The 23,022-nt window shown below is 43.5% G+C and overlaps 1 protein-coding gene across 24 annotated transcripts in view; it reads left to right on the top strand.

Moving 5' to 3' along the window:
* Positions 1-23,022, top strand: part of MCF2L (MCF.2 cell line derived transforming sequence like) — an 828,274-nt gene that overhangs the window by 270,609 nt on the left and 534,643 nt on the right. Inside the window, exon 1 of one of the 24 annotated variants that reach the window (XM_069204984.1) lies at positions 17,639-17,860. The exons of 22 other annotated variants lie outside the window; for them this stretch is intronic. In XM_069204984.1, the coding sequence (XP_069061085.1) occupies positions 17,770-17,860 (91 nt within the window). In that variant the 5' untranslated portion in view covers positions 17,639-17,769. Of the gene's footprint in view, positions 1-17,638; positions 17,861-23,022 lie in introns of those variants that run through there. One more of the 24 variants, XM_069204980.1, reaches the window with a different exon arrangement.

Raw genomic sequence — 23,022 nt, 5'->3', positions numbered from 1 at the left:
GTGTTGATGCATGCTAGTATTTCCCAAAAATATTTCTAATGGAAAATCAGTGTAACCATTTTCAACACGATTATGGGAAGCATGAAAATAAACAAACACTGACAAAGCCAACTGATCTGACATTTTTATAAGTCTTTTAGTTTCATCAATGCGTGTCTTGTTTTGACATGGCTTTTGTAACACTTTATTGTTGTGGGAGCTACCAGGCCCTCAACATTGTAACAAACATTGGCAAAACCCCCCCCAAAAGTTTTTGAACTCTTAAAGCACACGTTGCCACCAGCGGCATAACAAAGGCCCCGCAGCCGCCCTCCAGGAGGCCCCTTCAGCACAGCACCTGCCCTGAATGAGTCTGGAGAGGGGGCTCCTCCATGTTCTTTGCAAAGGGGCACCCTCCAGTTTCGTTACGTCACTGATTGCCACTTTAGTTCCTGACACTGAACAAAACTACTTTGTGTGGCAATATGCTCCTTGCGGAAGAGCAGAATGCAATCACTCACAGTAAAGCCAGCCGAAAGAGAGAGAAATAGAAGTTTAATAAAAACAAAATGTCTTTGTTAACACCAGACCTAATTAGGGACCAAGACCCACATGTAGGTAGCTTTTTGCATGTCGCAAACAGCGACTTTCGCTGTTTGCGACGTGCAAAAAGCACATTGTGATGCACAAACCCAGTTTTGCGATTCAGTAACCTGGTTACCGAATCACAAAACGGGTTTGCGACTCGCAATTAGTAAGGGGTGTTCCCTTCCTAATTGCAACTCGCAGTGCAATGTAGGATTGTTTTGTGACCGCGAACGCGGGCGCAAACCAATCGCAGTTTGCACCCATTTCAAATGGGTGCTAACACTTTCGCAAAAGGGAAGGGATCCCCATGGGACCCCTTCCCCCATTGTGAATGTCACTGTAAACATTTTTTCAGAGCAGGCAGTGGTCCTGCGGACCACTGCCTGCTCTGAAAAAATGAAACGAAAACGTTTCATTTTTCCTTTTTGTTATGCATCTCGTTTTCCTTTAAGGAAAACGGGCTGCATTACAAAAAAAAAAAAAAAAACGGCTTTATTGAAAAGCAGTCACAGACATGGTGGTCTGCTGTCTCCAGCAGGCCACCATTCACGAGGGGGTCGCAAATTGCGACCCACCTCATGATTATTCATGATGTGGGCATTTGCGAAGCCCTTGCGAATCACAGATGGTGTCCAGGACACCATCCTACATTCGGATTTGCGACTCACAATTTGCAGGTCACAAATCTGAACCTACCTACTTGTGGCCCCAAATTCTTAAAGAAAGTCACAAAAGTGCACCCATGGTATATGTCGTACCCCTATAAAATATTTGTGAACTGTATTTTAGCATGGGTAAATACGATGTGTAGATTTGCTCATGTGAAAATCTATTGAGCATTTGCAAGTTCATTTTCCCTCCAGCCACTTTCTTCCCAACCCTGGAAGAAGTTCTAATTCTGCCATTGTCAGGAGTAAATGTCCAACCTTTCTTATTATGGGAAAATATTAGAGAGAAGCTGGTAAAAATCTTTAAAACATGCAGGTTAGTAGGTTTGCAGACTCAAAGGCATTCCTGCCCTGGAACTATTGCTTACTGCTTCCTCCAGCCCCAGTATGCAGATCTGCAGAAAGGTGGCAAAATAAGGAAATTGCTACAGTAGGGATTGAAACTCCAAGTATTCAAGCCCTACTATGGTAGTAGCCCTGGCATAATCAGAGAGGCTATTAATTGCTGCCATAATTTGTCGCCACACTACATGGCACCAAAGGGACAAGTAGATCTTTTTACAGGACAAGTAGATTTGAGAAGCAACCTGTCCCCTGGACAAGTAGATATTTTAATAAATTCCACACCCCTGTAATTAATTGGTCCTTTGTCACTATATTGAGGTTGACAACATTGGTTTAAAATTATATCTTTCACACGACACTGGGAGAACAATAAGACAGCAACCTGGAGTCAAGGGTCTACATTTTGATTTTGTTCGGTATTTGTTTTTGTTTCAGTCAGCGGTTTCGTCCCTGGTTTAATATGCCCATTTGGGTTGTAGAAAATTACAGAAAAGGACTTGATAGAGGAGCACCCCCTTATGTATTACATTTATCTTATTCGGAGCATTATGGACATGCTTACTGGGGCGCTATTGGATGTTCTTATGAAGTTGTAAGTAGTTTGAACAATTATCAACCCACATGGAGATTAATTGTGTTGAGGGGTTGCGAGTGTCTAACATGCCAGATAATTTTGGAAAATGCTTTAAAAGTCGTGGAGTATACCCTAACAGTAAGCTGCTAAATCTGCAGGCAGCGGGGAGGTTAATCCCATTGTATTGATTGTTTACTATGGAAATTGAATTTTGTTGCACTTTGAATATTTGTCAATGTGATTTGAGCTAAATTCCATGGTTGTAATGGAATGGGTGGAAACGAACAGTGCTTCCTCAGCTCAGTGTATAGATGAAATAATTTCAATATGGCCACTGTTATTTTCTCCCTTGTGTTGACACTGACACTAATAGTCCATTGTTTACGTTCATTTGAGCACTGTGTAAATAACAGGAATAGTCTGCTCCCGTATAACATCAGGTGTCCTGAGAGTAAAGGGATTGTTCACCGAAACGAGTTGGGCAGTCTGGGCTGCAGCTAATAAATCACTTGCAAGTCATACTCCGCTGTGTTTTGCTTTTTCATTTAAAGATATATATATATATATATATATATATATATATAAATATAATGGAAAAAAACAAAGTTTCTAGTAACTTCATAGTTAGAAGCAAATTTTAGTGACAACTTAATATTTTAAATGTACAGAATAACTTAAATTCATCAGTTATAATTAGCTCTGGTAACTATAACTCATACCCTAAGGTAACAATAACTTGCGCCCCTACCATGCACAGTTTTTATATCAATAATTTCACTGCAAATGTTGCAGTGATATTATCAGTGATACCATAGAAAATGTAATAAAGTGATGTATCATGTGGCATCATTAGTAGTGCATGGCAAGGGCATGAGTTATAGTTTGCAGGCACCTATCGCTGGCAGCCAACCCCACATAGTGCACAACCTTTTGCTTTGTGTAGCGAAGGGTTGGCCGCAGGGTCTGACCTCCTCTGAACCCAAGTGGGCCTGGGACCCCATTCTTCGGGACCAAAGACTAATAGCAGGGAAGGGGGATCCCAAAGAGGCTCCAGGGACCCATCTCTGAGGCCAACCACTAATATTAGGTGGGGGGGAAGACCCTCTCCCGAGCCATATTAGGCCCCAGGGACCCCATCCCTGAGGCAAATTGCATTATTGAGAGGAGGTGGTGTGCACCCCCCTCAAGCCTTTTTGGGTCCTGGGTACCCCATCCATTGGGGTCAGAGGTGGATGCCCCGATGCCCACAAGAGACACCCGCAAACCACTAGTTGGAGGATGCGTGGGTGGAAGCCCCAGGGCCCCCGTGGCCCTATCCGGCTCCTCACACAGAGTGAGAGCCTATGTGGCTCCTGCCTGGAAAGAGCAGGTTTTAATGCTTGCTCCTTTCAGACCGGAGCAATATCAGGAGTGCGGGCGGGGAAATAAAAATCTGCTCCCACCCGGCAGGACCTTTTTTTAAATCTCCCAACAGTTGGGAGTAGACATGCCATATCGGTCTGTGCTGCTGCAGGTAGGGATGACATGTTTGCTCCCGCCTGGCGGGAGATTTAAGTATGCTCCCGCCCAATGGGAGCAAACATATGTTTCTCTGCCCGCACTCCTGATATTGCTCCCACCTGAAGGGTGCAAGCATATATAGCTGCTTGCTCTGGGAGGGAGCAAAGCTGGCTCCTGCTCTATGCAGGAGCCTGATGGGGCCGCAGGGGCCCTGGGTATTTAAATATGCTCCCACCAGGTGAGGCAAACATATGTTTCCATGCCCGTGCTGATACAGGTAGGGAAACTACTGTGTCCCAGGGGTTGGGTCCCCGGCAAAAAATCTGTGAGCCAGCCCCCGGAGACAGGATCCCCAGGGCTATGACTAGGTTGATGAGGGGGACCGCGTGGCCCCTGTCCCTTTTAACTTAAGCTCGGCCCCAGGCTGACACAGGCTGTACAAAATTAAGTAGAGAAGTAATATTGTGGTTACCTGACACTATGTAAACTATAAAATAAACTAACACACTGCTTGGACGATGTCATCAATGATGTCATCAGTGAAGTCATAGAACATGCCATGAATGATGTAAAATGTAAGGTCACGAGCAGTGTGTGTGGCGGGGGCACGAGTTATAGCTAGCTCTTCTAACTAGAACTGGTGAATTTCTGTGGGTTTTTGAGTTCAAAACATTACGTTGGCACTGAAATTTTCATCTTACTCTAATGTCACTTCAACCTTTGTTATTTTTCAGTGAAGTTCTAAGGTTTTCTTTTAAAAACAAAATCAGATCTTGTTATAACATCTAACTATAACATTACTTTAACCTTTGGGTTGTTCCGTCAATTTTGAAGTTTTTTTTCAGTGAATTCTCAGGTTTTTTAATGCAAAGTAATATTTTATTACCATGCGTAATGCCAACCCCGTGTGGGTGTTTGGTTGCAAGGCATGGCCTATGGTTAGGCCCTGCAGTAAACTCCTCACAGTCAATCAACATCATGCCGCGCACAGCCCTTGGCCTCTATAACTTGCTTTCTTGCCATGCACAACTGATTTCCATGATCTTTAGAGTTTAAAAGGTTACGTTGTTACTGAACATTTCACCTAACTATAATGTTACTTTAACCTTTGTTTTTTTAGTGAAAGAAATACAACTATGTATGTGTGTGTGTGTGTGTATATATATATATATTTATGTATATATGTACACATATAAGCTATTCTTATATCTGACTGCCCGTGTACTTGGCAGTTGATGTAGTGCCTCCAACATTATTGCTATGTGATGAACTGCATGCAGAATAACCAATAAACTTCATGATGTGAGTTTGGGGGATATTGTAAATGAAACCCACGTTATTAAGAATAGGAAATGATGAGGTATTCCTTCTTGGAAAAAAATCAGCAATGGGAGCGAGCTCATATTTACACATAAGATGTTTCAGCTCAACAACGAGAGAAGCAATATTTTAATTTGTTCATTTGTAGGTGGCTTGAGGGTGGTCACCTTATAATTAGACTGAGATTTGAATATTGGTCAAACAGTTCTAGAAATGGATATGCAACTTTGTGTTGCAAAATTGAGCGATGCACAGCCAGGAATTGAGGGTTAACAGAGAATAGGGAAAGACATAAATAAAAAAGGTAGGTCATGAATGCCTACGAGGCCACCACCAGAGAAAAACACATTTTTAAGTGTGGAGAAATTTCCCAACGGAGTATACTTTGATCATTTTGGAAGAAGCTCTAATCTAAAGTTGTGTATTGTTAGACATCCTCTCCACATATTGGAAATGGAACAACATAGTTCTGTTGCTTTGTCAAAGAAGCCTACTAGCCAAGGAGGCACATGAGTAGTAGTTGGCCCCTGTTAGCTCCAGCCTCAATGCTGCTTCATATCACATAACTTGGACAGAAGTCCACTTACAAACAATCGAGAATATAGAGGTGTTAGAAGTGGCGTTTCTAGTTGGCAGAGGTATATACCCTTGTCATATTAGGACTCTCAATCCTAGTCAGGGTAAGTCACAAAACAATCCAAATTATCCTGTGTCCACCCTCAGGTAGCTTGGCACTGAGCAGTCAGGCTCAACTTAGAAGGCAATGTGTGAAATATTTGTACAGAACTTATACCATAACACAGTGAAAACATCACAAAATACACCACACAGGTTTAGAAAAAAAGAGAATATTTATCTGAATAAAATACTGTTGAAATTAGTAAAATCCAATGTACACAAGCAAAGTTATTAATTTTTAAAGATTAAATCCAACTAAAGTGCCTAGAAACACAATAGCTCCGACTGCGGCTATCACGGCATCATTGACAGAGTCGTTCCCAACAATCCACCAGTCACGGAGTCACATGGACCCCTAGGTACAGTACTTTTTGAAAACAAAGAACAAGGATGTCACAAGGAGTCGGAAAGAGGCGCCTCTGGAGTCGGTGCGGCGTCAGCGCCCTTCTGTGGAAAGAGGTGTCGGTTCCATCCGGATGCAGGGGGAGATGATGCGTCGTCGGCCGCGATGCATCAATTCCTTGTGACCCGGCGGGGTCTCTGGTTCTGGTCCGGCAGAACGTGATGTGTCAACTTCGCAGTGTCGTGATGACCCTGAGGGACATCAGCGGAGTCGTGGCAATGTCGGACTTGTGTGGCAGGCCACAGTTGTTGCGTGCAGCGAGGTCCATGGAGCGGTAGCAGGCTGTGGCGTAGCTGGCATCACTGAAGCCATTCCAGAGTCGCTGGAGTCGGGTACTAGCAAAAAGCTAGAAGTTGAAGTCTTTGCTGTCCCTGAGACTTCAGAACAGGAGGCAAGCTCAATCCAAGCCCTTGGAAAGCACTTTTGGGGGAAGGCAGAGTCCTTTCAGCACCCTCAGAGGCCTGCAGGGAAACAGCAGGGCACCAGTCCTTCTCAGCAAAGCAGTCCAGATTCTTTTGGGCAGCTAGGCAAGTCTTCTGACAGAGTTCAGGTGCAGGTCCAGAAGTGTCTGAGCTGGTGGAGTCAGAAACCCAGTTTATATACCCAAAAAAGCCTTTGAAGTGGGGAGACTTCAAAGATTGGTTTTGAAGTACACAAGTCCCCCATTCAGCCCAGTCCGGTCTGACAGGGTCCTGGTGTGGAGTTATCAGCCCTTTGTGTGAGTGCAGGCCACTGGCCTTTGAAATGTGTCAGGCCCTCCACCCTTCCAGCCCAGGAAGACCCATTCAGAATGCAGAATAATGCAGATGTGACTCATTGTCCTGTGTTTGTAGTTGTCTGGGTGAAATGCACAAGGGATCTGTCAAACAGCACAGACCAGACATTGATTGGAGACAGGCTGTAAGGCACAGATGGTTTTAAGTGCAGAGAGTTAGCATTTAATTTACAGGCCCCGGGCACAAGTATTGCACTTTACTAGGCACCTTTAAGTAAATCACATATGCTAATTGGCAGTGAACCAATGTAACCATGTTTAAGGGAGAGAGCATATGCACTTTAGCACTGGTTAGCAGTGGTAAAGTGTGCATAGTCCTACAACCAGCACAAACAGTGTCAGAAAAATGGAGGGAGGCATGCAAAAAGTTGGGGGATGATCACCCTAAGGTTGTCAGGTCTAACAAGAGGGTTTTCAGAAAATTCTTCAGTTCAATTGTGACTGATTTTCCAGTGAATGTAAAAGGGAGTTGTTTACTAGAAGTTATTAAAAGGGAAATATGAATGGGAAAAGTATGTTTCTTTAGCAGCATCAAATAACAGTCAGATTTAGGATACCGGAGGAAAACGTTCTCTTAGTCAGAGCCATTGACCATTGGGAAGAGTGCAAGCTGCCGTGAGTGAACAGTCTTCAAAGACAGGAGTTGGAATACTTGTATCGAATTGTGAGGCTGGATTCTTGGTTAGTGGACAGAGGCCAGTGTGAAGCCTGAGCCATCGGGCTGGGCTTGTTAACTGAAAGGAGGGTTAGGGAAGCTGATAAGTTGCACAGAAGAGCTGCCAATGCATCTTCCTACCGTCCATCTATCATGGACATGAGCTGCTTTATTTTATCAATTTTAATTGATTGTTAAATCTGTGACTGAGGACGTCCTATTATAGGCTTGGTCTGTTAATGATAGGCAACTTTTTTTTTATTCCTTGTGTGAACGTAACTGAGTTTTGCTTGAAAATGATTTCATCTCCATTTGGCTTCAAAGTACAGACTTCTACTTCAAGATGTTTTTCTAAACAGCGAGCCTTGGAAAGTTACTCCGTTTGACTTTTCCAAATTCGAGGTTTTCATATTGTTGTAGGCTGCATTAAAATGAGAGCTGGATTGTCACTTTTTACATGTCTGCATGAGACTCAATGAGTGGTCAGAATCGTATTATATATCTTTGTAAGTTGTCATATCTGACGCACGTGATCTCTGAGTGAGGAGTAGGGACATATGGATGTGGGCAAGAGATGGTGCGAGAGAGCCTTCTTCGGTAGTGGTCACGGCCAAGCACTGAAGAGCTACTTCTCATTATTGTAACATGAATATATATATTTGTAGACTAAAAGGCAGAAAGCACTACCTGCTTTGGGGGGAGTTGCATCAGAGAGGGTGGTGAGGTTTAAAGTGTCAGTTGGAGTCACAAGAGTCTGAGGGTGTGATGAATTCTGAGCCCTAAGGATACTGATGTTTCCACCTGTTCCCAGGTGTGGAATTAAAAATTACAAATGTTGACCTCCCCCCACTAAAAAAAAAGTGCCAGGTTTTCCTTAGTGAAAAGTGAGCGTGAAAAAACCTACGAATTGAAGTAAATATCACCCATCTTGGTATCCCGGTTTTATGGCCGGCTGTCGTTGACCATTGAATTGTGGTTACTAGCCAGACTGAGATACGAGGCGAGCAACATTGAGGGCAACATGCAAGTTCCTGAAAAACAAGCTGAGATTGTAGTTCTTAATGTGATTAATGGTCAATTGTGATGCTGGGTACAATATAGGACTTGCTTCCTAAGGTGTCAAAGATGGAAACTGGCCACCTTTGAAAGCAGTTCCATAAAGTGGACATTCACCTTTACAGTTATGGGCAAAAGACTCACAGGGGCTGATAATTAAAGACTATCCAGTTCTCACATCACCCACTCGCTCGCCCACGGCCTGCCACTTGTATATTGTCTACAAACTCCCTGGAAGAGCATTTTGTTGCAGTTCTTTTTAGGTTTGGCCTAAAACAGCTTTTGTTTTTTTTGCATGCCTCATCCAATTAAAAAAACATAAATATAAAATACAGACATACATATATAGAGGGGCTTTGCCTCAGCCCTCTTTGTTTATACGTCTGTTCAGCTGACATTCACATTTTACTTCCACCGCCAACAAAGTAAAGTTTGAGGCAAAGGCCCGGCCCACTTCAGCCACTGGCTGTCTTTACCGTTATTAATGTTTTTGTTGCCTGGATCACGTGCACAGTGCACAAGTATTTCACTTTTTCAATGCTTTCTTTCCATTCTTTATTCTTTTTTTCTCATCTTAGCATGTTTAAAATAGGCCTTTAGGTTGCATCAATTTAAAGCCACCATCACATTTTCTTTGCACCCATCAGAATCATATTATCCTGTGTTATGTTGTAAAACTAAAAAGGGTTTACATTTCTAGTGAGCATTTAATGTACACTCGCCAAAAGAGATATAGCAAGACACTGGCACCCCAAAGAGGCCCCTCCCTTTTCAGAATGGCTGAGAGATATGGACTGCTACACACTCGAACAAGAATCGGTGTTTAAGGCAAGAGGTTGTCCTAAAAAAGCCCACTAGGATCTGGGGGAACATGGTGGGAACTTGTTGAGGCCATAGGGCCACATTTACACCAAGAGCTGGCCTAACCTGGCCCTGCTCTAGAGACAGAGCGATTATAATGGAACTCAGAAATTCTCATTTGAAAGAGTGACTAATTTGGAAATTAATGATTATAAATTGCAAAGATTGTATGCCGTAGTTATGCACAACTGATAATGTTTCGGTTATATTTTGTTTCGCCAGTATACATTCTGTTTTTGTATGTTAAGGAATACATGAAACAATAAGCAGTTAAAAAAAAAGTAATAAAAAGGGCCTCTATGCCTGTTCCAAGTTCACCTCACTGCTAGGAAGTATGCTCTATTAAAGTTACATGCAATGGTTAATTTTATGAAGCTAAAACAATTTATTGCAAGCATGTGACCTTCAGGTTTAGGCTGTGCCATCTCTTTCACTTCTTTTGTGGCGAAGACTTCCAATAAAACTAGAACCAACGTGCTACCTCGTAAAAGACCATACAGTTAGATGCGTCCATGATTATTTAAGTGACTGGCGAGACAGTCAATAGCTCTTGTACTTTTTTCAAAATGTCTTTTTTGTGTGAAGATTTAAAATCTGCATAGGTATTCGAGCAAACAGGACGCATTTTGCTGCTTAACTAGCCTCTTTACACCAGTTAATCACTTTTGCTTAAGACACTCTAGATATTTGAGAGGTGGTTGGGGGGCACGGATAACCACCAGTTAGGTTTCTGACAACTAGCACTCAACCTTATTTTTGTGTTTAAAGAGGAACACAAAAAGCATTATATTATATCTGCAACAGTGATGCTCCTGTTGCTCCTGGCTAGCGGCTTTATGACTAATTACAGGACACCAGTTAGCTCTGACACACCCCGACCTTCACCAGTGGCCTGTGACATACCACTGGTTCTGAGCAGAGGCCTTCTCAAGTTAGAGCCCTTTGCTGCAGGCATGCATTATGCCATTTCTTTTTTGTTCGGAAGGCTTACGTTTAACTCTTAGTTAACTGCAGTGCTCCGTGCCCATCTGATTTTTGGTCACACATACTTATTTGAAACCTATGGATGGGTCACCAGTTCTCTATATACAGCTTAGGTAGTTAGGGCAGTTTCTGCAGACATTTGTGAGTATCCAAAAAATACCTCTGGTGGTTAATGCATTTGCTGCAGAGACCACTGAGAAATAATTTGCCATCGATTCGCCATAAAATACTTTAGTTGGGTAGTGTGCTTAGTGAAGAGTACCGTGTGCAACCTCCTCTCCTACATGAAGAACTTACTGGGTCAATGTGTTTGTTGTAGCGATCCTTGTGTAACATGCAGGTCACAAGTTCCAATCTTGGTAAATTAGGTCAGTGAGTTTTGTGGCCCCTGCAAACATATGCATACAGTGTGCGTGACAAAAGTTTGGCTTCTTGCAGGTTTAATTCAATATTTAATTCTTCTAAAGCAAATAAATTGAGTCCCACAGAGCAGGATTGTAAGTAATACCTATTCCGTTCCGAAAAATCTGGTTTATTTTGTACTGTACCATTGTCAGTTATTAGTGTGGTTACACATACTGCTTAATTACACACATAGCCCTACATCATTAGGGTACATAGAGAAGGAAACACTCTCGTAGCTCTGATCCGCTTTTGGGCAGCTTGTATAATGGCATGCATCGTGCATCTTCATTTTACTTCGATATGCTACAGCGCATCGACCACTACTACCAGCCAATGCACGGCCTGGAAAATGAGTTACTGATTGCCCATTTATGGAGGATTTAGATCTAAGTGCAATGACAAGGGAGTGTGAAATAGTCTGCAATCCCCGCAGCGCTACTGCAGGCTGAGAATACTACTCAACGTGGCCTACACAGAATGTGGTTGAGAGACGCACCCCTTGGAATGGAAAGGGTGCCATGGGACTAATGCTAGCAGAGAGTTTGGGTGCCTGATTCTGGTTTTGTAGCACAAAACAGCCCTTAATTGGAATAGAGTTGGCCACACACCCTTGAGCCCTGGTGCCACTGCACCTGTTGCATTATTGAAGGCTACGCCTCTGGTCGCACCACATGTGCCTGTGTTGTCAAACTGCATTAGGAGAGAGTTTGATCGATTGACTGGCCCAAAACTCAGTTCCACCATGAGAATATATGCCAGTACCGAAATTCGGCTAGTTCCCAGCACAGTTCCTCTGATGTGTAGCCAGTACAGTTGTATTTGCTGAATGGATGTTGGCTCTGATTAGTGTGCCAACACCCTGAGGCTTCTCTGTGTACACGTGTACCCTTATTGCGGGCAGGAAATCCACAGGGATTCAAAAGTAACTTTTTAATGCCATGTTCCGTGGTATAAGGGTGACCACCTCACTAAGCGTTATTACAGACATTGTCTCGGGTCCTTCATTTTTCATGTACAAATCATTGATTTCAGCTTTGTAAGTCGAATTTAGGTTTCTCTAGGGAGTAGCTCGTGAGCGATTGGTAGCTCTCCACCTACCTATAAGTGGTTGTCCTGTGTGCAGCCCAGACTACTAAATTAGTTTTATTCTAAGAATATTAGTAGCTTGTGACGATTTTCATTGAACATAAGTGGCTCTTATCACAGAAAAGGTTGGAGACCCTTGAGCTAATTAGATCAGTGGGAGCAAAACAAGAGTACAACACCCAGATTACATTAGGCAATTCACAAACGTCCAAGACTGTAAAGTGTCCTTAATGACCTGGAGCAAAGGGCAGACCCTAAATGGTACTTAGCTTAAGTAGACTTCATTGAGTTTCATCCTGAAAATCACCCACACCCTAAGACGACACCATTGTGAAACATAATTAGAGTCCCCTTTTTTTTTTCTTGTTTCGATCATAACTCTTCTGCTTTGTGTGTGTGTATGTTCAGCCTTTTTTCTGTTGCATCCCATCCTGTCTCAACAGGGTCATATTTATATTTTGTAGGGGCCATCTGACACCCACTGCTGCTGCACCCAAGGGGGTGGGCTAATACTGCTTTGCTTTTTGATCTGTGCAAGGGTTCCCTCTCATCCACCTCTCCACCACCTCACACAAGCTCTCACTGCTAGGCCACCAGGTTCACCTCCTTGCTTTTCTCTCACCCTCCCACCAGGCATCTCACATCCACATGTTGTCCTCGTTCCTTATCTTCTCTCTCCCTGTGTCTTTACCAGATCTTCACTTTCTGTGCACAAGAAGTCACTTTAGCACCAGTGTGAGGGGTAACATATCCTGAGTGGCCCCAGGTAGGTTTTTATTAAGAACCCAGTGAAAACAAATCTGGTCTCTTAGTTTTAGGTAGTGAATCGATGAAGGATGACTCTTAAATCTCAGTTTTGTGAAGAAAAACTTAAAAGAAGGGTCGCCAAGGTTTCAGCCTTGGGCCAATTTCACAAAGTTTTCTCTGTGAGTACTCGTGTCTTACTCCCAGTGTAGATGTGCCATGCATCTAAACTGGACGGAATAAACGCACTTAAGCACAAAATATTACGAGTCGGCTTCACAAGTCAATATTCTTACTGAAATTGAACTTTGGTACACACATAGCATGATTTATGAGTGCAGGTTCACCAGTATGTTCTAATTATTATTATAAATATAGGTAAATCTACATCCTGGTTGTGTGTTCCAGAGCATGATTTACATGCACGCCTGTGACTTTGAGGGTATTCACAAACTTTTTTAGAGAACACGCTGACATGTCAGAACTAGGGAAGCTTTATTCTGGTTAAAGACAGGAGTAAATTCGTATCCAAATTGGAGAGGAGGAGGAATCGTCACCACAATTGAAGGAGGGTGGTGTGAGGGAAGAGGTATCTCCACGTGGAAGACCCCACCCCAAAAAAAGATACATTGTATACATGCGTATTGATAGACATTTCTATAAGTGTATATGCACATGATGTACATTTTCTCACGCATGACTGCTTACCTCTGAGGTTACTCCAGGTAATGTGCCACTGTTGCTGCTTCCTAGGATTATGCTTGGAATATTTCAGAATGCGCATAAAAACATAAATCTAAACCAGTATTTCTATGTGCTTTTTAATCTTTGTTTTATTGGGAAAGTTTTCTGGGTCCTTATATTACACTTGTTGCTCAGGCCCCCAAATGCAACACAAGCAATTGTAGACAATAATGTCGTGTTTGTATATAATAGGAGATAGATCTCAGCGGAATGTTCCTTAAATAGAGAAATGTATCCAAAAGTTGTTCTTCAAAAACAAAAGAAAGACTCAATAATTGCGGCTCTACTTCGTTAGTGAGACATTGTTTGGGAATGAATGTAAAGAGGGGTCTGGTGCTTGGTATGCACGTGAACGAGTACCTTCTGAAGCCACTGTTATTACAACCCACGCTTTGCCTTGAGTTCACTGTTAAAATAGAAAAATATATATCTTTCGGTCATGAGGAACACTGTTGTTCCATCAGTCATTCTGTATGATGTAGGTTTGCTTCTCTAAGACCTGTGAGAAATATGCAGATCTGCAATTTATGCAACTTTGCAATGCACTGAATCAAAACGGCAGAAGTTAGAGACCTGTGTTCCCCATCTCAGGCACCCTTAGAAGATTTTTGTGGTTGAGACTAGAATTAGGTGAAATTTAGCCAATGATCCTTGCAGGTCAGTAAACCTGTGTTCCAGTTTCCCCATTACAGCAAACTACACCTGCTGGGCAGCATGACCCTCCCACTTCCAACAGTACATCCCTGCAATCTGTGGGGACACCTTAACCCCATCCAGGAAGTGGTGAATCTGTCATAGTATGGTGTTTCTCATTTCTTATTCAGGATATCCACCATTTCAGCCACAATGATTGGCCATAGTTTGTCCAATTAGATTACCTGAAAAGGCTCATAGCTTTCCCACACTGTGTCCCGTGAGCAGTTGTGTCTCATGAGCAGACAGAAGGTGAAATGTATCTCATTAATTTTCTTTGTATAGAAATTGAACATAATCCCTGCCCTCCCCTGGTGAATCATATGAAATTGGGGTATGTCTTCTGCAATGGCCCAGATATACAGAGAGGGGAATCACATGCCAAATCATAGGGCTTTGGTGCTCATTGTCAAAATGTATATCTTAGAGCAAATTATCTGAAAGAGAAAAAAATAATATAAAGGGTTTGATTTGTTTGCAACTTCTGACCCGCTCAGGGAATAAGGAAACAGCCTTTTGTGTTAACCTTAAAAAGCACAATGGTGAGGGACTATATCCTCCATGCAGTGGGTTAACACAAGATCCAAAGTGTTAGACTTGTCGTACATTGGTAACACTTTTCCCTGGACTGTAACATCTTCATGTAGGCAGTGGATCTTCAGGCCTATCAAACATGATGGCAATTGAAAACTCTAAACTCGGGGAAACTTGAAGCAAATAGAAATGGATTTTCCCCAAACAGAATCTATCAGTTCAGTTACCATGAACATAGACAGCTTACCTTCTGAGGACCTAACATCCTCTAATTTACAGGTAGAGACCACACCAAAAGGCATTAGCTTTGGTGGGTTGCTACAGGATTTGACTCAACAACTGATTTTCTTTCATTCACTGTAATTCATAGGGTGATTCTTTAACCCAAACATTATCAGACCTCAGTGGTAATGATAAGCTTTCCATGCTGCTGGAATAACTGGAAATTTTACAGAGAATGTTGGCAATTTTCTTGAAGGTCCCAAAGGCAGCCCAAGCGATCTGAGTCTGCAGAAATGTTGATGAACTAATTGCTTGAAGGGTTTCAGGTGTACCAAGACTTTGAAGTACTCTCCTCACAATCTGTGTTCACAATCAAAGTTACTTGACACCAGAAACCCATTCAAAATCAGTTTTGGAAATTACTTGGATCCTGTGCCAGTTCCATCAGTAATTCTGGTAAATGACCTGCTCGCCATTTTTTAAGAAAGGGGGTCTTGTGTGTTCAGTTGCCACCAGTAGTTGTTTTAAATAATCTGTTCACCACTTTTGAAACCAGGTAAACAATACAGAAAAATCTGGTGATATTGATTGGAGGTTTAATCAGGTCATGCCCTTGTTCACAAATGACTTATTTCATATCTGTAATCTTCTCCTGTACGTTGAGGTTAACTTTCAGCCAAGCCTGGGATTTTAATTGACAGGATTAAGCATGCTGGGCCTTTTAGCTTCATTGCTCCATTACAGGAGTAGGCCTACAGGTCCTAGAATTCTTGGTATAGTTTGCAGAAATATCAGCACTGTTTGAAACACACACTTATGATACAGGAGCAAACTAATACCCAAGGAGAGATTTTGTTGTGAGAAACTTAGTAGCAGCCCAGATAGGAAGCAGTCCAGCTGGTAGGACATGGGAATAATGTTTTGTTTCTTACAATTTTCTTCTAGTAATCCAAAAATTGCTACAGTGCACTATATGACATGATATGAGAACAAAATGGCAGATCTAACGACTACTCACCAACTTCTTCTGCAGCTTTGGAACGGTTGGTGAAATAGGCCATACAACAAGTCAATATTGACACTTCAGTATTTCACACTTAACACTATCGCAGTGGGGAGTGGCAAGAGGATATCCGTGGAGTAACTAGCTGGCCTCAGAACTTAAAGTTAAGAATTTCCTTAACTGATTCCTCAGGTCGTTAACAATATTCTTAAGATGTTTCAAACAAAATAAAAGGCTGATCATGAAATAAAATCTCCCTTTCAAATATAAACCTTACGTTTTATTAAAGGAACTTATACACCACCTTGTCACCTATCAATAAGAATAGTAATAACAATAACAAGAATAACAGTTATGATTAGCAATATTATTACTTGCAGCAGACAAATAGTTGTATTTTTCAGCTCTTGGGTTTTGGATAGATCAGCAAATCTCCTCATGTCATTTGGGGCCAAATAATATCTGTAGCTCTGGCCTGGGACGCCGTAGTAAACAACAGTACCCACCACAAACACTCCACTGTAACAAACCTCTGCCCCAGGTTCAAGAGAAAATAAAGCTTAATGGGAGGACTGGAATAAACAGAGGAGGGAGAGGCCAGGAGGAGATGGCTGACAGAGCTAGAGATGAGAGGACGAGGGATGAGAGGTAAACTGCTAGAGATAGGAAACTGACGGTCTGAGGCGAGAAAACGGAGAAACAGGTGAGGGCAATAGAGGAATTGGGGTGAGAGAATGCGAGGAAAAAATGAGGATGAGGAGGCACTGGATAAGGAAGTGGTTAGACCAACAGGGAAAGAAAGTTCAAGACAATTGTAAAGAGGACGAATAATAAGACTTGCCTAGTTAGAGGTGAGAGCATGAAAACGTTGAGGTCGTAGAAGACCTAGCAGGTACATCTGGGAGGCTGACTCAGAGAGTTGGATGCTCGTTGTTGAAACAGCCGGTGATCTGCAGGTTAAAAAAAAAAAATCTCGGTAAGGCTGACTTAACCTTCAATCTTCTCAATTGGTATTTTGAGTACCATTAAAGTAGGTAGTAGTAAACCGCGTTATGGACAGAGATTAGAGACAGAAGTGTGGTATGACACACTACATGAAACACATTATTATGATATAAAGATACAAGAATGAGAGTAGGAAAGTGGAAAAGATGTGTATGTGGAGAAATAGAGGTGAGGTGAGACCAAAACTACGAATTAGGAAAGATAGTGACAGAGTTGGAAACGAGCGAAAAGTGGGAGAATTCAAGTAGGTAAAGAAGACGTGGAAATTGAGGTGAACCGAAACTGGAAAAAATGTAGAGGAGGATGACATACGAAGGAAGTGAACGATTACAAAGGAGAAACTGTGACGTTTAACTCTTACCACATCACTAAACAGAACTGGGCCACAGAACAACGTGCCCCTCTCGCTTAACCCCTGACTTCAAATTTAGGTTCATAACCCATTGTCGCCAGTACACAACTTTGTCTGCCCCGGGCTTTCCTTTTGCTCATTATTATTTTCAGGTGTAATCGTTCATCTGACTCCAATGAAACGATACTACGCGACCCAGAATGCACTGATTTGTTAATTGGAAACAGGGGACTGGTCCCGGTGGCGTGGACCCTCTCTAGTGTCCAGGCCCGTGCGGCCATCACACATACTCCAGTCGCTGCCGGGGCTGTGCATGTCAGATGCATTCTCAGCCTGCGCCCTCGTGCCAGAAGCCTGCAGCACTCACGCGCCGTCGGCAGCGGGTAAACAGAGAGGCGGGGAGGCATCGCTCTACTGGGGACAATTAGACACACGGTGACACATTGCGTTGTTACTGGAGGGACGGGAAGGAGGAACAGCTGGTTCCCCTGCACCTGCTGCTCTCCAGGACCAAAGTTCAGCCGGCAGGAGAGCCGCTCCTGCCGCGAGCGGGAAGCATGCCAGCGCCCGGTCCCGCACACAGGGGCGGCCGGGCATGGCGCGGGCACGGATTTCGGTGGAGGAGATGAGGAGCTTCCATTGGCTTTCAGAGCTATGCGCGTGGCTGGTTGCCGACGTGCGCCGTAGTAAGTAACTTTCTTCCTTTTCCGTGGATGCGGTAAACACTTTACTGTGGGTCGACGTATACGCCAAATGCGAAAAACGTAAATAGGCACGGACACGAAATGATCCCGTGGCAGTTTGTCAGCAGGTTGCCTAGTTAGTTTGTAACTTCTAGACCTGCTTTAAGGGGCATTGTCTCATGCGGTTTTTTAGGGAACGCACACCCCGCCCCATGTTACGGGATCCCTCGTGCTGCTCGAGGCTTTTGTACATTGAAATGATGGGAACCACATAGAGATCAAGTTCTTCTGTCAGGTGCGAGTAGCTCATCAAGTTCTGTTTTTTTTTTTATTCTAGCTCTTCTAGTGCTGCCTTTATAATAGGAAATACAACACTGCAATGACTATATAATACAAAGAATAAAGCCAAGGCTGGACCTTATGATCTTAGTTGTTGTACATCAACTTAAAATCTCAGTGTCCCACACCATAATTTGCAGAATAAATTAAGGATGCCTCATTCAAGCTCTCGGGCTTCTCAGTTCCACACGTAAGGCGTTCATCTAGTCCAACGTTTACCCTTTGCTTTCCGGGACTTGTGTTACTACTTGGTCTAATCATACAACGCGGACAACAACACCCAGGATGCAAAGAAAGCCTTCACTGGATGAACTACTTGTGGCGGGAACTAGGAAAGCTAAGAGCTCAGCCCCATTTTACATTAAAACTACTACATTTACATTGGTAACTTGTAGTTACCATATTGCCCAGTGTATTATATGATACTTAAAGGCAGGTTTGTTTCTTTACTCGAGTATTGCATCTGTAGATTTGTTTCTATCATTAAAAACCTTCAGCTCCCCTAAATTTCCCAGGTCCATGTGAGATGTGTTGCTCCAGGTTAGGCAGTCCTTAATTTGGAAAAGTGTGAGTGCCAGTGCACAAAGCTGCGCTCCAGCAGTGCTAATAAAAATTGGTGTCAAATATTAAGCCTGCATAGTTTTCAATCCACCTCAGGTCTCTTTAATCCACCACCAAACTTCACTGCCTTTTTAACTCACTCTGGCCAGTCACTTTGAGCCGGTTTGTCCATCTTTCTCCTTCTTCATCTTTTCACTTTGTGTGTTTTTCTCTCTCTTGCTCTTGGTTAATAGCTGGTGAATGAAACAATAATTGCCAGATCCTAAAAAAGAGTGACAGTGGACCCCAAAAGCAACCACTGGTTCAAATTAAGCACTCTGTTTTTTTTTTCTTTGTCCGGGTACTTGTAGTCCTGTTTATTCCATCTAAAAAAAAAAAAAAACAGAACTACCGGTCCCAGAATTCAAAGCACATAAACCTGGACTGGAGCAGCACATGGACCTAGGAAACATGGCAGCTGTGCGCATGGGTTTGAGGTTCAAGGGTCAAGGTTTTATTTGCTAATAATCCAAGGCTAGCTCTAAGCATCATACAGGGACAGGTTAGACATTCTGTAATTTCTGGATGACCTTTAAACTACTGTGATGTCTTATTAGGCTTAGAAGGGTTGCTATGATTAAGCCTTTCAGTTACCTAATCAACATAGTTGAGACATTTTGCGGTCCTAATGTGAATCATTCTGACCCTTTTCAAAAAGTTTCTTGGGGCACAGAAGGGGCAAACCACTATCTATCCTCCTTGAGGTGTCATGCTAACTCGCTATGTTCACCAACGAGGTGCAATGTGGAGTTGATTTGAACATTTTCATTAGACCAGTTTTGTTTCTCATTCGGGCCCAGTTGTCGAACATGACATCTTACTACTTGAAAGCTAGGGGAGTGGTAAACATACAAGTACCAAAATTCAAAGTAAACACTAAGAGTATGCTACTTACCTCTAAATTTATCGGATTGTGTTATGTTCCTGACATACCTTGTCCAGTTTAGTCCTTTCTGCTACAACCATTGTAATTTTGAGATATAGTCAAATAAAAAAAATTGATATGAACCATTAACACAATTCCAGAAAGCACAGGGAAGATAATTGTCAGGCCAAAGCCAGAAAATTGTGTCCCTAATGACACTGAGTCATTTGCAAACGTACTGTAACCTGATAAGTGTTCCACTGAAATTTCTGCATGAGATAGAGAAAATGTTAAGATTGTATGTGGGAATTACTTTGCTCTGTCATAGCTGTGTTTACCACAGATGTGAGAAAGTATGGCAACACGCAGCATTGGACAGTGTGCCCTGCCAGGCCACTTTTGCAAGGATGAAGTTGGACTCTTTGAATGTAAGGCAAAGGTTCGTATTGACAGACTTGCAAATCCACACATCTGTACAGTGGTGCTAAGTGCACAGTCTACAACCCAGAGACTAAGGGCCAGATGTATCAAAGGGTTTTACCCATTCTGTGTCTATGGAAAAATGTCTTGGTACATATGGCCCTGAATGTTTTAAAACTTTAGGTTACAGGAAACTAAATGACTCCATGCCACAGCGGATGCAGTGCTGTATGTATAGATTTTACTAACACAGTACGTTCTGGGAGCTGTAGTCCTCGCTCACACCAGTTGATCCAATTGAAGTTACATAACTGAAAACAATTATTTGTTAAAGGAAAGCCTAAAAGTCATGCAATGCATTCTTGGTAACATGGGGCCATTTGGTAGCTTTAGTTGAGTTGTTTTATTGATGTGATGTCCAATGTTGTTCTAAGAGGGCCTGCTCTTCAGCGGCTGTATCGTACATAAGACGCCCTGCTCTGTCATGGAGCGCATTTAAATGGCTGAACCATATGCAGAATCACAAAAAAGGGGAGTACGGGGTTGTTTATAAAGTAGGGGGGTCAGTAGTGTACTAATTGTGACGCTAGACCACTCGTAGTCCTCAACTAGAGGTGAAAATTGGGTGGGCTGTGTAGTGGTGTTCGGTCTGGGGGGAAGGAGAGGAGCTGGGGAAAAAACAAGGAAAGGAAAGTTTCCTTTACGGACTAGGTGGTCTCACACACTATATAGTGTCATGCTTCATCATATGACCACCTAGCCCCACCCAGGTAGGACAGTGCCACCTGGGCGGACTCGACCTCACTGTTAAAAGAACAGGAGGGAGTGCGTAAATTAATCTTATTCCTGGAAATAGGGATCCAGCTATGCTAGGGAAATAAAAACACCTACTCAGGTACCCGGGTAACTTTAATGGGGGTCCTGTGTGGTGTGGTTAAAAAGGATGGGGAACCAGTGTGAGAGCAATGACTCACAAGGTCACCTGTCTAAAATGGGGTAGCCGACATGTTTCTGCCCTTATGGTGGAGCTATGGAGAGTCTCTGGGCATTCATCAGGGCATTGGATCCCTGTAGTGATTCCTACTTAAACACTGCGAAAATAATCACATAGGGAAGGGAGGGCCTACCTTAACCAAGAAAATATCTGGGGAGGACCTAAAGAAAAAGGGATGAAAACAGACCAAAACATAGTGAATAATAAAACACAGCACACCACTCCACACGTGACAAAATTCATGCATGCCGCAGAAGTGCTGGTTGCAAAATTTAAATCGCAATAGCATCGAGGTAGGTAATGCACGGTACGCATTAGGAGGGGAAGACAATTTCTTACCCTCACAGTTGAGGCTACTAGCCTCTGGTATCCTGGAGAGGGAGCGTCCCCTTATAGTCATACTCTAAGGTTCCAGGGGAAAAAAAGAGAAAGAGCAGAGGAAAAACCGATAATCATAAAGGTAGTTAAAGGAATGCGGGGGAGGGGAAGAGAGGAAAAGAGGAGAGTGAAAAGAAGGGAAAAAAGGGGGAAGGAGTAGAGAGAGAGGGGATCCAATGACAGAGGAAAAGAGAGAGAAATGGAAAATAGAGGCAAAGATTATAGGTCAAGATGGAGAGGAGGAGATAAAAAGGAGAAAGAACGAGAAGAAAAAAGAAAAAAAGAAAAAAAAGAATAGGAAAAAGGAAGAGAGGAAAAAGGGAAGAGAAAGGGAAGTGGGAAGATAAAATAAGATAAAATAAATTAAAAAGGGAACAGAGATGTCTTATCTGTGTCTCCCACGCTGTCTGACTCACTGCATCAAAGGTGGGCGCTCTCTGTGCGCCTATACCGACCTCTCGTTCAGGACCGCTTGGATACAATGGTCTGGTGGTGAGGGGTAGATATAGTGGCCTTAATTAGGACAAATGGCAGCTGATGTGAATCACCGTCGCGGCCCAGGAGGGCGGGGCCGGAAGTACGGAGTGATCCCTCCAAATATGGTCATAGCCCGAAGTGGCCCATAATGGCTTTTAGAGTGCCGGGGGCCGGAACCTATCAAAATCCACTAGGACGAGCGCCGGGGGGAAAACACTGTCCCCGTAGAAGGAAACGCCGGTATGGGGGCGAGGACGCGTCAGCCAGAACTCTGTTACTGGCGGTGACGCTCGCCCCGCGAGTGCTGTAGGGAAATGTAGTTTCCCGGCAGCACTCGCGGCTGACCAGCGGTGGGAGCCGCCGGGAAACGGAGTTTCCGGGCAGCTCAGTGCGCTTGGGGAGCGCAAACTGAAAAGAGGGGGGGGGGGGAGGGGGGAAATGAAAATAAAATTAAGAATGAAGATGAAAATAATATTAATAATTATTTTCATCTTCATTCTTAATTTTATTTTCATTTCCATTCTCCCCCCCCTGCCCTTGTTCCCTCCCCGTTCCCCCTCCCCTTCCTCCCTTCCCCTTCCCTTTTTTCCCCCTTTTCCCCCCCCCCTTTCCTCCTCCCCCCTCCCCCCCCCTCTTTTCAGTTTGCGCTCCCCAAGCGCACTGAGCCGCCCGGAAACTCCGTTTCCCGGCGGCTCCCACCGCTGGTCAGCCGCGAGTGCTGCCGGGAAACTACATTTCCCTACAGCACTCGCGGGGCGAGCGTCACCGCCAGTAACAGAGTTCTGGCTGACGCGTCCTCGCCCCCATACCGGCGTTTCCTTCTACAGGGACAGTGTTTTCCCCCCGGCGCTCGTCCTAGTGGATTTTGATAGGTTCCGGCCCCCGGCACTCTAAAAGCCATTATGGGCCACTTCGGGCTATGACCATATTTGGAGGGATCACTCCGTACTTCCGGCCCCGCCCTCCTGGGCCGCGACGGTGATTCACATCAGCTGCCATTTGTCCTAATTAAGGCCACTATATCTACCCCTCACCACCAGACCATTGTATCCAAGCGGTCCTTAACGAGAGGTCGGTATAGGCGCACAGAGA

The sequence above is a fragment of the Pleurodeles waltl genome, chromosome 8, assembly GCF_031143425.1.
Source record: "Pleurodeles waltl isolate 20211129_DDA chromosome 8, aPleWal1.hap1.20221129, whole genome shotgun sequence".
Taxonomy (NCBI): Eukaryota; Metazoa; Chordata; class Amphibia; order Caudata; family Salamandridae; genus Pleurodeles; species Pleurodeles waltl.
The sequence above is the reverse complement of the archived record's forward strand: the minus strand, read 5'-3'. Positions and strand labels throughout refer to the sequence as shown.